The sequence below is a fragment of the Mustela nigripes genome, chromosome 8 (genome assembly GCF_022355385.1).
Source record: "Mustela nigripes isolate SB6536 chromosome 8, MUSNIG.SB6536, whole genome shotgun sequence".
Classification (NCBI taxonomy): domain Eukaryota; kingdom Metazoa; phylum Chordata; class Mammalia; order Carnivora; family Mustelidae; genus Mustela; species Mustela nigripes.
The window spans coordinates 42,411,723-42,429,220 of record NC_081564.1 but is presented as its reverse complement, the minus strand read 5'-3'; the positions used below and the strand labels follow the sequence as shown (position 1 = coordinate 42,429,220).

General features: G+C 39.8%; 2 protein-coding genes across 4 annotated transcripts in view; both read left to right on the top strand.

The window, feature by feature from the left end:
- The first annotated feature begins 500 nt into the window (after positions 1 to 500).
- Positions 501 to 911, top strand: LOC132023912 (proteolipid protein 2-like). The gene has a single exon (XM_059410031.1). The coding sequence runs from the start codon at positions 501 to 503 to the stop codon at positions 909 to 911; it is 411 nt and encodes a 136-aa protein (XP_059266014.1).
- A 13,656-nt stretch (positions 912 to 14,567) lies between these two features.
- ROCK1 (Rho associated coiled-coil containing protein kinase 1) overlaps positions 14,568 to 17,498 on the top strand; it is a 148,404-nt gene continuing 145,473 nt past the window's right edge. For all 3 annotated transcript variants that reach the window (XM_059409313.1, XM_059409314.1, XM_059409311.1), the window contains exon 1: positions 14,568 to 14,769. In XM_059409313.1, coding sequence (XP_059265296.1) covers positions 14,677 to 14,769 — 93 coding nt within the window. In that variant the 5' untranslated portion in view covers positions 14,568 to 14,676. The remainder of the gene's footprint in view (positions 14,770 to 17,498) is intronic.

The following is a 17,498-nucleotide window of genomic DNA, read 5'->3' as shown; positions in this document are numbered from 1 at the left end:
AAAGATATTTTGTTCTTTTTTTATAATTTAAATTTTTTGCTGAGTACTTTTATCTTTCTATGCATTTTATTTAGTGTGTGTTTACCTTTATCTCATGGAGCTTATTATGGTACCTATTGTTTTAAAGTCTTTAAATTTCAGCATCTGTGTTATCTTAGAGTTTGTACCTGTTCATTGTCTTTTCCCTTAATAATTCCCAAAGAACCACATTTCTTAGTTATTTGCTTATCAGGTAATTTTGAATTGTATTCTGGACTTTTTGATTATTAAATTGTGTAGATATGAATCCTATTAAAATTCTCTAAGGGGTATTATTAGTAGTAGTATCACCATCATAATCATCATCATTACTGTTTTAGCAGGTGGTCAACTCAGCTTCAGACTGCAAGTTTTCAAAACCATTTTTTAGACAGCAAGCAAAACAGCTGGGTGAACAGCATCCTGGAACCCTCCTTCAAGTGTGCAGATCCTTCGAGTCTCTAGGAACTCCAGGTCTCGCCATGGTGGAGTCTGAGCGCACCTCAGCCCGTGGCTGCTGTACTACCTTCACCAATTTCTTGTGCACCAGAAAGGGAACTCTCCTATTTGCTGAGACTATATTGTGCCTGGTGATTCTAATCTGGTTCAGCATCTCAACACCAGGATACTCCACTCTGTCAGTGGTTGAGATGATCCTTGCTGAGATCTTCTTTGTCATCTACATGTGTGACCTACCCACCAAGATACAATCCATCAACTGGCCTTGGATTGATTTCTTCCGGTCCCTCATTGCCGTCACCCTCTACCTAATCACCTCCATTGTTGTCCTTGTCAACAGAGGAAATCGCTCCATAATCATTGCAGGGGCACTGGGCCTTGCTGCTGCATGCCTCTTTGGCTATGATGCCTACATCACCTACCCCTTGAGGTAATAAAGATATACAGCAGTCCTGACTGATTGTGCAGTGATCCATGTTGGTGGACTCCCTTTATTTCCCTCTGAGACGGGTGGGAGGTTTAAATCTTAGTTCAATTCTCAAAGCATTTTCTAGGCAGCGTTGGGTCTGTCCTGTGAATATCCAGCTCAAGAAACTATACACTGGTATAGTTTCTTACACAGTATTAAGGAATTCTCTTCTCAACCTCACTTCCTTCCAGGTTTCCTCTTCTGTTCTCTGTCCCCGCAGAGGTCCCTTTTCCCAATTCTTCTGTGCAGAAAGGGGAGGTTTCTTTTTAGAGTTTTACCTGCTCATATCACTGCTGCTGAACAGTTCTGCAGGATGGGCCTGCCCTTGGGGCAAAGCCAAGAAAAAAAAAAGGGGTAACAACAGAACACTCATTCTCAAATGTGTTGTTTCTTCAAGTTTTGACTCCACAATCTGCCTGCTTTCATAGACTTTTTAAGAGTCCTCAGGTCATTGTTTTTGTGTATTTTGTCCAGAGTTTTTAGTTGTAATCAGAGAGATAAGCCATACCGGAAGTGCTCTAATTTGATCAGAATTGGAAGTCACATTTTGAGAGTAGACATAAGGAAAACATTTTCCAAGGATGTCTGTTAAGATATACAAAACTAATATAATGGAAGAGGAAGGTCTTAGAGATCATACAGCCCAGTGGAACTCCCTCTGTAGTTGCCTGGGGTAGGAACGGGTAAGAGTGCTAAGTATAGACAATACCAATCAAGTGTATTCTTAAAATAACTGACCAAAGTCAGACCTCAAGCATTCTAGTTATGCTGAGATATCTCGATGCCCTTTCTCATACTCTTCTTCAGTGAGTAGCTTACGCAAACATCCTTTAGTGATGTCTAGAATAGTGATTTAGCATTATGCTATTCCATGGAGCCCATTCGGGACCAAAAGTAGTGCAGAGAAGATATACTCTCTGCCACTACTTCCTGTTTCAATTAGAATAGACCACTTCTTTTTTGTTTGTTTGTTTTATTAGATTTTATGTATTTATTAGAGAGAGAGCACATGCACACACATGCGTGTTGGGGGAGGGACAGAAGGAGAGGGAGTAGTAGGCTCCCTGAGCAGGGAGCCTGATTTTGGCAGAGGGGAGGAGAGATTGATTCCAGGACTCCAGGATCACGACCTGAACAAAGGCAGACAATTAACCAACTGAGCCATCCAGGCGCCCCTAGAGCAGTCCACTTTCATCTGTTTTTCCTAACGGACTATGTCATAACATGTCATAAGAACTAAGATTTACATTGGTAAAACACAAAGAATCACTGGTTTGCAGTAAAGACATAAAGCAGTTGGCCATATATGATGGTGCTTTCCAACTCTTCTCTGATGCTTATAAACTAGTTGGAGATCCTCTGTATAGGAGGTACTGAGGACTTGTCAGGGATTGCCCAGGGGCACTGGGGAAGGATCAGAGCAGTATAAGTGTTTCTGCTTCCCTAATTTAAAGTGGTGGTCTGAGTCCTCTAGAGTACACTAGCTGTCATGAGCTTTTGTGCTTCACTCCCTCACTGCCAGAGCAAACTAGCTTTGCTTGATGACTTTAAGTTATCAAACCAAAATGATGCTGATCTATTTTATCCCTTTGGAGAATCTTTGCATTTCATGAGGCTCCTGACAATGGCAAGTACTTAACACAAATAAATTGTTTTAATATTTGCATTTAAGGTATCAGGCTAGTGGGGGAAGAGACTCTCCCTTGAGTGTCTTATAAAACCTAGATTATACAAAAAATTAAACAATCTTGGAGTCATACTTTAAGGTTAGGATGACAGCTGAGTAGTTAAGGCACTTAATAGTTCTTCTCCCAATTTCTATTAAATATTCACTAAGTACTTCCAAAAGATGAAAATGCACAACAAACTCCAAAATAAAGAATAAAAGTCAGTCATAAGAGAGATTCCTGGAAATATTTCTATTATTAAGTTTTTAATAATGCCAAATTAAGAAACAGAATGGATCTATCAGGTATGCAGCATCTTTTGAATCAGGAAAGCACAGCCAGAAAATAGGTAGAAGGAACTCTGTATCATAACTTGCCCCATGATTCCCCTCATTGCTACCCATAATTTGGGAACAGAGAGCTTCACAAATGAGAAAGGTAGACAGACATGGCCTTCACTGTGTGGAAACAGACTTCTGAACAATCAGAGTGTCCCTTCCTTTCATAACAATGTCTCTTAATTCAATTTCTATAATCCCCAGCACATTATCAGCTAGGACAAAAAGAATGGGACCTTAGTATATGTAGTCCTCTCAAAGGTAAAGAATTTCAGGTGAGGTAGAGGAACATTAAAAGCAGTGAAAACTGAGGGAGGGGTAAAGTTGTCGTGCACCACTCAGTGTCATTAAAGAATAAATACAGTTACATTCTGTAGGTTACACATCCTCTTTCCAATAAAGAATTAGGAAGTGATTCTATTTCATTTCAAAGGAACTACACAAGAAAAATGCCTATTAAACAATAAAAACTGACATAAGGCTGTATATATCAAATCACAGAATATTAGAGGCAAGTCAGTCAGTACCTAAGTTAGATGGTGGAGAACTAAACAGCAAAACTCTATACTTTATCTTTTTTTTCAAACTCTGGGCCTAAATATTTTTCTCCCAACTCCAAGTTGAAAAAAAAAAAAAGGGAGGAAAAAAGTGGGATGTATGAAATACATTTTTGTATGCAGTAAAACACAAGGGAAAGAATCTGTCTTTGAAGTCTTTATCCTCATCTAATACTGATTTATTATAGGAACAGGAAGAAACATTAGAAAGTTAAAAAAAATAATCTACATGTCTGGGGCACCTTGGTGGCTTGGTGGGTTAAATCCTCTGCCTTCAGCTCGGGTCATGATCTCAGGGTTCGAGATTGAGCCCCACATGGCATCGGACTCTCTGCTCAGCAGGGAGCCTGCTTCCTCCTCTCTTTCTGCCTGCCTCTCTGCCTACTTGTGATCTCTCTCTATTTGTCAAATAAATAAATAAAATCTTAAAAAAAATAATCTACATGTCCATTGACAAATGAGTAGATGAATAAATGTAGTATATATGTACAATGAGATAAGATTTAGCCTTAAAAAGGAATGAAATTCTTACACATGGTACAATATAAATGAGCTTGAAGACATTACGCTAAGAGAGATAAGCCAGACACAAAAGGATAGATATTACATGATTCCATTTATATGAGGTACCTAGAATGGTCAAATTCACAGAGACAAAAAGTAGAACATTGGTCACCTAGGGCTGAGGGGAGGAGGGAATGAGAAGTAAGTATTTAATGGATACAGAATTTCAGTTTGAGAGGATGGAAAGTTCTGGAGATGGATGGATGGTGGAACAATAATGTGAGTATACTTAATGTCACTTTACTGTACACTTAAAATAGTTAAAATGGTAAATTTTGTTATATATATATTTTACTATAATAAAAAAGTCACAAAAATCTATAAAAACTAAAGAAGTCAGTCACAAAAGAGTATATACTATATGATACCATTTCTGTGAAATTCTAAAACATATAACCTAATCTAATCATGATATAACCAATTTATGGTGATAGAAATCAGAATATTAATTAAGCTTGGTAAGCGATTTATAGATAAGAAGAATAAGGAAATATTTGGGAGTGCTGAAAGTATTCTATAATTGGGGCAACGTTCACATGAGTGTATTTATATGTACAACTCTATTGAGTGGTACAGTTAAGGTTTATGCATGTTAATAGATATGTTATATCTCAAATCCATGTCTATGAAATACAAGCTATTAAAAAAAGAGAAAGCAGGCTAAATTGAAACAAGAACAGACTGTGAAAAGAAAACAAGCTAGAAAAGCCTTCTAAAATTTAGAAGTGCAGCAACTCAAATAAAAACCATTGGGGGGGCAGTATAGAGCAGACTTCTTGATGCAGAAAATCAAATCAGTGTTTCAGAATACAAATTTGAGATGCTTTCCCAAAATGTAGGAAATAAAAGGACAGAGAGAAATAAAGAGAGATGAGGACAAAGTTGAGAGTCCAAGTATTACCAATACATGTTCCTTTAAAAGAAGATGATGAGATGGGGTGCCTGGGTGGCTCAGTGGGTTAAAGCCTCCGCCTTCAGCTCTGGTCATGATACCAGGGTCCTGGGATTGAGCCATGCATCCGGCTCTCTGTTCAGCGGGGAGCCTGCTTTCTCCTCTCTCTCTCTCTGCCTGTTTGTGATCTCTATCTGTCAAATAAATAAATAATCTTAAAAAAAAAAGGTGATGAGATAAACAGATCATGTGCAATGAACTAATATACATGAAAATTTTACCGAGGTGAAAAAAGACCCAAGCCCTTTAAAGAGTTCCCTTTTTTAGGAAAAAAAAAAATGATAAGAGATGCACCTCTAGGATTATTCCAATGAAGTCCTTAAATTTCAGAAATACACAAAGAGGGGCGCTTGCCTGGGTGGCTCAGTCCGTTAATTGTCTGCCATCAGGGTTCTTGCTCAGCAGGGAGTCTGCTTCTCCCTCTCTCTCTGCCCCTTCCCCTGCTCATGCTCTCTTGTGATCTCTGTCTCTTAAATACATAAATAAAGTCTTAAAAATAAATTACATAAAGAATCCTACAAGAGCTAAGCTAGAAAATGTTGCCAATAAAACAGCAAGACACAGTTTGGTCTTTTAATTTCCTCAGTAGAAGTAAGTCTAAAAAAGATAATGGAGGAAATTTAATGAATTTTTAGGGCAAAAATTTGTGGACCCAAAAAACCTTGCCTATCCATGTTTTCATTGATGTGTGAGGACAACAGATGTTCTTAGAGATCTCAACTAAGTGTTCTTTATTTTAAAATTATTTAAGGTTTGGGGCACCTGGGTGGCTCAGTGGGTTAAAGCCTCTGTCTTCAGCTCAGGTCATGATCTCAGGGTCTTGGGATCAAGCCCCACATCAGGCTCTCTGCTCAGCAGGGAATCTGCTTCCTCCTCTCTCTCTGCCTGCCTCTCTGCCTACTTGTCATCTCTGTCTGTCAAATAAATAAATAAAATATTTTTTAAAAATTATTTAAGGTTTTATTTTAGACTACCAAAAAATGAGTAAAGCTTAAAATGTGAGAAAACAGATTCTCTACAAGGACTGGAAGCAAATATAGAAATTAAACGTACAGAAAGAAATTTAATTTGTAATTTAGTTACGAACCTGAAGGTAATATAGTCAAACATAAAAGATTATAGTGTTTTTTAAAAAGGAGGAGTGTACGCCTGACGATTCACAGACCTGTACCCCTGCGGCAAATAATACATTATATGTTAATAAAAATAATTAATAATAAAATAAAAACAAAAAAAAGAAGAAGGAAAGATAAAATTGGGCAGAAAATGTGCTTTCTTGTCTAAATGGTAAGGTCTCAAAAGTTATAGTTTTATTCTTAAAATTTATAATCATAAAAATGCATATTTGACATTGTTTCTGTTTTTTTTTTTTTTTAAGATTTATTTATTTATTTGACAGAGAGAGAGAGAAGATCACAGGCAGGCAGAGAGGCAGGCAGATGGAAAGGGGGAAGCAGGCTCCCTGCTGAGCAGAAAGCCCAATTTGGGGCTGGATCCCAGACCCCCTGAGACCACGACCTGAGCGAAAGGCAGAGGCTTAACCCACTGAGCCACCCAAGCACCCTGTTTATGGTTTTTAAAAAAGATTTTATTTATTTATTTGAGAGACAGAGTGTGCACAAACAGTAGAGAGAAAAAGGGAGGAAGAGGAAAAGGGAGGAGGAAAAGGGAGAAGCAGGCTCACTGCCACACAGGGAGCCAGATGAGGGGTCCGATGCAGGGCTTGATGGGGGGCTTGATGGCAGCTACATGCAGCACTCCATCCCACAATGCGGGGATCATTCCCTGAGCCTAATGCAGATGCTTAACCAGATGAGCCACTCAGGGACCCCTCAACATTGTTTATGTTTAAGGATAACTATTAGTAGACTAAAAACAAGAAATCTTTATCCCTAAATCAAAATCATTTTGAAGCAAAAGGAAACATTAGTTCAAAGTTATATAGAAAAATATAGAAAGCAAAAACCATGACTAAGTAGGAATTTTAAAAAAAGAAAAAAATAACGAAAACCATAGAACTATGAGAACTTTAAAAAAAATAATGACAAAATCATTTAATTGCAAGACAAATCAAAACAAATAAGTGAGGAGAGACTTGCGCATAAAAGTATTCATTACAGCATTGTTTGGAATAGCAAAAGGTTGGAATCAACATAAATGTCCATTAGTAAGGTATTGGTTAACTAAATGGTGCATGTAAAAATGAACTACCCTATATTTGTTAAAACGAATGAGACAGTTTTATAGTTACTGATATAGAACAATCTCTAAGGTACATTGTCAAAACAAGGAGAAAAAACATCATTGAGAGAAAAGTCTATGTAACAAATACAAATGATTGTGTACTTAGGGAAAGAATACAAGAAACCAAACAACCATTCCCTTTTGTGTGGGGGAACTAGTGGCTTGTGGACAGAGGTGGGAGGAAGAATTACTTTTCATTATGTATCATACTGTATCTTTTGGATTTATATGTCATATGCATGTATTAACTATATAAAAATAATTATGTAAAATTTTACAGAACATGGATTGGAACTAGAACTACTTCATGACCTCTGTAAGGACTTATATTCACTATATGTGTATGATGCTGAAGTTGATAATATTTGGCTTTTGCACAGGGAGGAGTAGAAAGAATCAGTTCAATGACAGAGTAAGAAGAATAAAATAGACCCACAGGAAGCTGAGATGAGAACCATTTTGGCCTGGAAAGACTGAGAGAGTATCATTGGTTCCTCAGAATTTCTCAACTCTTTTGTTCTGTTTTACTTCTTCATATTTTCCAAAATCTTAAAAATAAGTGTGTACTATTTTTGTAATGAAAAGAAAAACATGATTATTGCTTTTAAAGTCCTAGCCTATTCCCTAGGGAGTGTATAAGACAGCAGTGACAAGAACACATAAACAAAGCAAATGTATAAATTCAACTAGCAGATTATTTACACTGTCTCCAAAAAAAAAAAAAAATATGGGGGGGGGGGCTAAAGTGCAAAAAGTGTCATGGTTATTAAAAAAGAATATATAGAGTATATGTGGGTAATGTTTCTATGTTGATGGGTGAATATGAAGAATCAGTGCCTCTCTTCAAGTTACAGAAACTTTAGGAAAGATGCTATATTTTGGGAAGTCTTTGAATGATGGAAGGGAGATCAAAATAGTGCAACGTTGAAAGCAGACACTTTTCTGTTTTCAGGTATGGAAGTCCTAAATTTGGGACTGAGATGATTGACAAAAGTTGTGATGAATAAAAAAGGGAAGTAGATACTGGGTGATGAGCCTGTTGCTGCCAAAAAAGGCAATTCTTCTATGAAAGGGCCTTAAAGAGGAAGATGTAAGAACCTAAAAAGCAGTGGGTCAGAAAGCACACTTAGTCTTGGGACTTAGTGGAGTGGTGCTAGGTAGGAAGGGAAAAATTGGATGGAAGGCTGTTGCAAAAAATGGGAAACAGTATGAGACCATCTGTGTATATCTGTTATAATCTCCTTGATCTGGGCTTCCCTCTCTAATTGTGGTCATGTACCCACCATCTCAGGGGTTCCATAAACATAACAGTCCTCGTCCTTGGAAAAAATTGTACTGTCAGTGATTTGCATGCTTGGGCTTGTGTGACATTTGTAGGGTCCCCGAGATGGTAATGACATAGAGCGAGAAAATAATTGTTTTACAGAAATCTGTTTCTTTCTATTTCTCCATTCTGTTTCTAGGGTCAATGCAAGTATTTTGCAGTTGAATGGAATAGCAGCTTCTAAGAAATAAAAAACAGATGTTGGAGGAAGGCATTCAGGGTGAGTCAGGAGAAGCCCTTAAGGCACTCTCCTCACTGTGTGCTCTACACTTTTTCTTGCTTTAATCTTGATAGATGCTGAAATTCCCAACTATGCCTAGGCAGTACCCAGGCTGTAATGGATCTAAAAATGACCAACTACACTGACTCCCAAGCCTGACTGTCCTGTGGAAAGAAAAGAATAGCTTGGCTGATCTCATAAGGAGTCCTCTCAGGTAAAGGAATATGGTCTTCCTGATTCACTTCTCAGATCTAGAAAAAAAAGTACATATATACTATATTGGGGTAAATATTAATCATATAAAACCAAGCTCTTAAAACAGAACCTCAATTTTTTACAACTGTCTGTTCATTAAAGTTGTTCAGAATCAAGTGAAGCTGTTCTACATTAAAAAAATTTTTTACTGCCCTTTTGGAAAGCTGTGTTAAATATAATAAGTATCATACTTTCTTGGAAATGTTAGCTAAAGTTTCTATAGGAACTTAGCCACATCACATTCTTAGCACATTTGTGGTATGCATTTTTGAAATTGCATGCAATTTATGGTAATGAATTACAACTGATATGCAATTTACAGTATGTACCTGAAATTTTAGTATTTATTTTTAAACAGGATAGGCATGATTATGCACAAAATTGAGAAAATATAAAAGTACAGGTAAAAATGTGTTTTTTAAACTTTATTTTTTAAGATTTTACTTATTTTCTTGAGAGAGAGAGATAGCAAGTGAGGGAGAGAGTATGAGGTGGGGGGGACAGGGACAGAGGAAAAGGGAGAAAGAGAGCCCCCACTGAGCAGGGAGACTGATGTGGGGTTCCATCTCAGGACCCTGGAATCATGACCTGAGCCGAAGGCAAAAGTTTAACTGAGTGAGCCACTCAGGTGCCCTAAAAATGTGTTTATATGGGAGCATAAATTCATAATACCTTTTTTAAAAAAAAAAAGATTTATTTATTTATTTGACAGACAGAGATCACAAGTCGGCAGAGAGGCAGGCAGAGAGAGAGAGGGAAGCCGACTCCCTGCTGAGCGGAGAGGCCAATGCGGGGCTCAATTCCGGGACCCTGGGACCATGACCCAAGCCAAACGCAGAGGCTTTAACCCACTGAGCCACCCAGGTGCCCTTCATAATACTTTTTTAAAATCTGGAAGTATTTGTTTAAAAAGCTTTTATAATTCTTTTGAATAAAGGTTTTGTTGAAGACAGTAAACATTGACAATGTTTGACATTGACAGTAATTGACAGTAAACAATGACAGTGAATTTGTCATTCTTTTACAACACTCCATTATGGGCAGCTTCCTTATATAGTGGATAATACTAAAAAGCATGAAATATATATTTATCTATATACATATTTATGAATGATTCTTTCCCTGAAATCCAGGCATTTGGATTCATTTATTGCTGAGAAACTACCCCAAAACTTAGTGGCTCAAAGTAGTGATCACTTCATTATTTCTTCATGATTCTACTGTGTGCTTGGAGGGATTAACTTGTTTCTGTTCCATGTAGCATCATCTGGGGGTTTCAGATGCCCAGGGGCTGCTGGAATGGCTTGACTTGGGTCTTAAGTCTGGAGTCTCTGTTCTGAGGGTCTGCTGGACTCCTCCGTTGTCCTCCATGTGATTTCTTGTGGTTAGTAATCGTGAATTTCCTCACACCATGGTGACCTCAGTTTAGTTGGATATCCCAGAGCACTAAATTGTTGGTTGCCAGGCAAACTGTCAAAGTTGGGCCTGATATTGGCACAGTGCCATTTTTGCTGCATTCTATTGGTTAGAACAGCTCACAAGGCCCCAGCCTCGATTCAGTGTAGGAGGGAACTCCAGGAGGCCATGCATCCTGGGAGACACAGTTCACTGGGGGCCATCTTTGGAAGCTAGCTACCACATCAGTGTTTATGAAAGAAATTCCATACACATTAAACTGAGTCTATTTCCTACCAAATAACCAAAACTAAAGAATGCTGAACTTAATTGTCTTTCACTATTCACAAGTCTACACCCAAATCTTTTTGATTTTTCCATGATCTTTCCCAAATATGCCTCATTCAAATTCTTTCAGCACTACAGTCTCTCTATTGGGTCCTAGCATGAGTCTCATCTAAACTAAATGTTTCCAGATGTTTGAATTCCCAAAGCCAGAAAAATTAAGATATAATTAACTTAACCTATGTATTTGCATAGAATTGCTAACTCTGTAAGTTTAAATTTCCAAGTAAGAACATTAAAAACTATACCATTTACTATTACTTTTGTTTCTAAAAGGTACATTAAAAAAAAAAGTAGTAAAAATAATTTCAGACTGAACAGCAGCTTTAAATAGAACTGCTTACTTTATAAAAATATGTAATAATTATTCTCATTTTGCTGTAGTTCAGGAAAACTCCACCAAGGAGTATCACTGGTTCTGGACCCAGTGTTTGGAAACCTCTAGTCAAGCCACTATTGTTGAACATTGTCAAGGTCCTCTTTATTCTGAACCTTGCTAAATCATTTTCACATCTTTCCCTAGGGACTATAATTATACTGAGAATATTGCAAATTTTATAATTCCCTCTTTTACATAGAATCATTTAAATCTGTGCTAATGTAAATAGGACAGTTATGATACACTTATTGTACTAGGATTGGATAGCATTAGCATATTCAACTGTTAAGAATGGGGACTCTGGAGTCTGACTGTCTCTATTCCAATCTGGATCTGTCATGACCTCACAAGTAACATATCTTTCTCCACTTCAGTTTCCCCATCCATAATGTAGGTATCAGCAGAATTCTTTTGAAGTTTTAATTGGATTCTATGTATAAAATGCATATAGTAATGCCTAGCATATGGTAAACGTTCAGTATGTATAATTAATGGTACATTCTATTGCACTTAGAATCTTAATATATACTTTAAAGGTGATCGCAAATATCCACAATGTTGTTGAAGAGATTAGCCATAACTAGACAACAGAATTTAAAAGTTGCAAAGGAACTTAAATGTCATGATTATACCTTATGACAGGTGAGGACTTTTTTATTTAAAAGAAAATTGATATGGAGTCCATCTTTCTTATGGTAAAAGACAACTATTTGGGAGTTACAATCACCAGATTAATCTTATAAAAAAGCAAAATACATAGGCCTCACATATATTTCCAGTAGCTTTGCCACATTGGTTTTCAATCCACTTATATTTATCAGTGTCACTCATATATTGTCTTAGCTACCTGCACTTTTTCATATGTGTTCAATGGAAAGCAACATAATGCTCACAGTTCTCTGAGAAACAACAAAATTCCAAAGAATACCTAAAAATGGTAATAAAAAAGGACAAGCAGAGTTTAGGAAATTTACTTTAGGGCAACTGCCAGATTTATTTTAAGCCCTATGCTTAAAAATAAATTTAATTCACATGACCAGCTTTAAATACTGGAGCCAAGAAAAGTCACTGCAAAAGCATTTAATAAAATACCTGAGTTTTGTCTAGTTGTCGCTTTGCTATGATTTTTGTGATGACTTACTTCCTATTGTGATTTATACAGTGGTTTTTGTATCTAAATATTTCCTGTATATAATAAAGTGAAAATAGAAAAGTCATTTTTCAAACAATAAAACATTTTCCTAACTTCTGACTCACACCATGAAGTTAGTGGACTGTTCAGAGGCCATGCAATGTTTTTTTACAGAGGAAGAAAACTGGTTCATCCATAGCATTTTCCAGTGTGGGGAAACATATTCGTGTTTTCTATTTTTTTTTTCTTTTTTAAAAAAGATTTTATTAATTTGATGGAGAGCTAGAAAGCCAAGCAGGCAGAGCAGCAGGCAGAGGGCAGGCTTCCTGACATACATGGGCTCGATTCCTAGACTCTGCGATCATGACCCCAGCCGAAGCAGACGCCTAACCGACTGAGCCACTCGGGCTCCCTCCCTGCTTTCTATTTCTAGCAATCTTTAATTTGACCTATGAGCCAAACTAAAGATTGACCAGGAACAAATTAAGGTAGATTTCCCGCGGACAGCCCTAAAGATTATCAGCAGATTGAGTAACATGTCTTTCAACCCTCACACCACAGTCAATGAAGCAATTGACTTAAGAGGAAATGCCCATAATTTTCATATTCTACATTGGTTCTGTTCAAATCACAATTTTAAGTGGCACTGAGCTTTCTTTTTTGAAATTGAAACAGGCAGGATCACACATCAAAGAGAACTATAACTGGAGTGATAATGGTGTGGCAGAAGTCGTATGAGTAACTTAAAAATATTATTTTAATGAGGTTCTTTTCTTTTTTAAACAAACTGAACTTGACTTCTATGGACTACATCTTCCGGAGTTAGTATTTTAGTGCTCCCCTGATACACACGCTCGGCTGAGGAGGGTTCAGTACTGCACTGCTTCGTAATTTTCCCATGGAATCGCAGACCGTTTAAACGCTGGTGTTCCCGGGAGGCCGACGATGAAGTACTACCGAAAAACAAACTCCGTTGGTGCTAAAATGCTGCTGCCTGCCGGCGAAAAGGCCTCTTGCCTAGAAAAGAATCTATTAGCAAAATAACAATATCAAGCACTCCTTTCTCGTCAGAAAGCTCCGGACGGCTGCAGCCTAGAGGAAGCAGAGCTGAGGCAGCAGCTTAGGATGCGACCAGAGGCACAGCCCCGCCCCTCTACTCGGCACCCCCTCGCCAAACCTACCCCGACCTCCTCCCCATCTCAAGAGCTCTACTTCGCTCCCCGCAGCCCGCTGGGGCGAGGGCGGTGACGCCCGTCGCACCCTGTCGGCTCCTCCCAGCTACCAGCCTTCGGCGTCGGACCGCGAGGCCCCGTGCGTGCCCCGCCTTCCGCCCCGCCCGTCCCGGCCCGTCCCGGCCCAGCCCCGCCCTGCGGAGACGACGGCTTGTGCGCGCGCGCGCGCGCGCGCGCGCGCAGCGCGGGACCGATTCTCCTTCCGAGCGTCCGCGCCCCGCATGCGCAGTCTGCGCCGGCGGTCTCCGTTTGTTTGAACAGGAAGGCGGACATATTAGTCCCTCTCGGCCCCTATCGCCCCACCCCCCCAGGCTTTCGCCGCCGCGACTCGCCCTCTCCCGGGCAGGGGACGCAGCCCTTCCCAGAAGCTCCCCGATCAGCCGCCGCCGGGACCCGACTCTCGTCTTCCTCACCGCCCGCTCTCCAGTCTTTACTAAGTTTCCATCGGGCACCGACCTCGCCCTGCCCCGCAGAACAGCGCGGCAGCAGCCCTAGTAGCGACGGTACAAAATGGGAGAGTGAGCCTATCCCGCGGGAACCAGCTCTTGGCAGAGTCGGATTGGTGCGTCGGGTCGCGCCAAGGAAAGCCGGGGATGCGGGGCTAGACCGCCTAGAGAGCCTCTGAGCGGAACGGGTCGGGCCCGTGGCCCAAGCGGCGGCTGCAGCTGGCACAGCTCCGCACCCGCCCTTCGCTTTCGCCTTTCCTCTTCTCCCTCCCCTGCTGCCCGGAGCAGTCTCCACCCTGCTTCTCTTTCTCTCCCACCTCCTGCCCATCTCGGGACGGGGAACCCTCCAAGGCGAAGGCGGCTGGGGCCCGCTAGGCTGAAGCACCTCGCCGGAGCAACGAGGCTGGTGGCGACGGCGCTTTCGGCTGTCGTGAGGGGCTACCGGGTGGGATGCGACTTTGGGCGCCCGAGCGGCTGTGGGTCGCCGTTGCCCCCGGCCGGGGGTCTGGAGAGCGGAGATCCCCTCAGTGAGGGGGAAGAGGGGGAACCGGGCGCACCTGGTGACCCTGAGGTTCCGGCTTCACCGCCCAGCGGCCGCGAACCCACCGCCGGAGGAAGTTGGTTGAAATTGCTTTCCGCTGCTGGTGCTGGTGCGAGGGTATTGTCACAGTAGCAGCAACATGTCGACTGGGGACAGTTTTGAGACTCGATTTGAAAAAATCGACAACCTGCTGCGGGATCCCAAATCGGAAGTGAATTCGGATTGTTTGCTGGTGAGTAGCAGTTGTCTTTTGCTTCTCTGGGCTTCTGTATATGCCGTCCTCTTGCTTTCAGTCTAGTTACTTGCAAAAGAAAGTTTCAGGTGTGCATAATCTTGGAAAACACCAGAATCTGCTGGTTTTCCTGAACAGTCCGCTGTCTAAAATCTCATACCGTGGCCTTATTTATCTTTGGACTGGCCCTGTACTAACTACTCTCTGAACTTTTAGCTCTGACTCAGTTCATTACTCTACAAAAGATATTTATAAACTTCTGTTGCAGGCATCACGTAAAAAGTTACCACGTCAGTTATTTCTGCATGTATAGTTTGTTGAATGACGGTCTTAGTAGTATTAATCTTTTTGATCGGTTTGACAGTAATACTGGAAAGACTACTTTCCACCTAGAGCGATTTAGCTCCCGAGGGTTTAGTTTTTAGACTTGGCAGTGATAATGGAGAATCGATATTGAGGAAGTGATTTTTAAGCCAAAATGTCATAGGTGATTTGAGTAGTGGAGGAACTTTTTGCTGGACTGTTAAGTGTTAAGACCTAAGATAACTCGTAGGTCACCACATTATTAACTCTTTTACAGTATAGTTGATTACAAGAGTAGCGCACATATATTTTATCATAACTGCCCTTTTTGGTGCTGGTGGGCTTACCATTATCATTTTTAAAACATTCTGAGGAGGTTTTTATGAAATGAAAGGCCAAATTCTTAAAGATCTTTAATTGATTACACTTCTGTTAATAATTATAGTTTTTAGGTTTTATCGACTTTCCCTGATACTAATAGTTGCAAACTCTGTAAGCGAGTTTCTCCTTTTACTTTACTGAACAACTAAAAGTTGTATAATAATTCTGTTTTGTCCAAACGAAACCACATAATCTCTAAGGTTACGGGGGTATGTATACGAATAATTATTTACAGCCTCCTCAGAAAATTAATGTTAGATGTATACAATATATGGGATTAAGTGAACAAAACAATGCCATTAAGAGAAATCATATTTAAAAATCTCATCTTGAATCAGGAATATTAATCATTTAAAGTTAACATGCCTTTTAGTTACTGTAAATATCTGTGTATATTTTTAAATGTGTACTCTTTTACCAGAAAATTTCTTTCCAACGCTTTCAGAATTACTTTTAGCATCCTTGATGGTGAAAGGAGAGTCTTGTGGGTTATGTATTTGAAATGTCTCACCTGCGTTATGCATGCTTTTCATACTGAGAAACAGGATGGTGGATGCTTAATACAATATCTTATTGAATGAGAGAAGTGGAAGGAATTAGAACACATCTTTCTACTAAGAATTTGTTTCAAGACGCCCAATTCTTTTAATGTTTTCCCAGTTTCCATGTATCTTTGATTCTGTTTTGCTTTTTGATCTCCTCATTCCATGAAATAGTGGTATAGGGAGGGGTTTTTTGGTTTTTCTTTTTAAGTTGTTGGATAGCCTCTGCCTTAGTTTCATTGGTGGGAACCTCAGAGATTTGTTGAAATGTGGAAGATACGAAGAAATATAAGGCATGGATTCTTTTTTTTTTTTTTTTAAAGATTTTATTTTATTTATTTGTCATAGAGAAGCGAGAGCAAGCGCAGGCAGACAGAGTGGCAGGCAGAGGCAGAGGGAGAAGCAGGCTCCCTGCCAAGCAAGGAGCCCGATGTGGGACTCGATCCCAGGACGCTGGGATCATGACCTGAGCCGAAGGCAGCCGCTTAACCAACTGAGCCACCCAGGCGTCCCTATAAGGCATGGATTCTTGAAAGTCCAGTCTATCTAGGAAAACTAGACTTAATCTTGCATTTATACACAGAAATAGAGCAGAACACCTTGCAGACTGAAAAAAAATGTGTGACAGAATTCAAATAATTGGTGTAGATGATACATGCTCTTGGTTATTGAAAGGAAGAGTGTGTTGTGAGGGCCAGAGTGTGCTTTATGTTAGTGGATAGGATCTATATAGAGGGCATTCAGAGGGTGAGTAGAGGATAGCATGAATAGAGGATGTGATTGGCTGTGACATGGTTAGGGAATGAGCTTGGAAACATAGACTAGGGCTAGAATGTGGAGGATTTGATTGCTGGGCTATAGGAGTTTAGGTTTTCTTCATTATGTTGTGGCTATTAAATATTTGTAAACAAGACTGTGCCAGGATGAATGAAGATGAATCTGGTAGTTGTATGCAGGATGGAGTGTGTAAAAAGAGATCAGAGATAGAGTTAAGATTGGGGACTTTTTAACAAATTAATAGCACAGAAATTATTGAAGTCCCAAATTGGGGCATTAAAATAGGAAAAGAAGAATTGGTAGAACTTGATTTTCCGGGTTGGGGAGAAGAGGGAACCAAAGTGAGAGAAAACAGTTAGATGATGCTAAAAAAACTTTGAGGCTAGGTTATAGGGAGACTGTTGAAAACAAGAAGTGTCAGGTTTGGAAATCTCTTGGGAAGAAAAGGCAACAGTTTGATTGCAGGTTGTGTTTCAAAGGATAGTGGTGGGACAGCCACAGGGAAATGACCTGGAGGCTATTGGAGATAGGAAACTGAGCTCATAATTAAAGATAACAATTTAGAAATCATTTGCACAGAGTTGCAAGTTGAAGTTAATATGATGATAAACGGTTAAAGATGAAAGTTGAACAAAGAGGAAGAGTCAAGAAAGTCAGCAGTCTGGGCCTTTTCAGAGTTAGGACAGCCAGGTATCTTGGAACCTAAGACTTGTGAAAGAACATTTG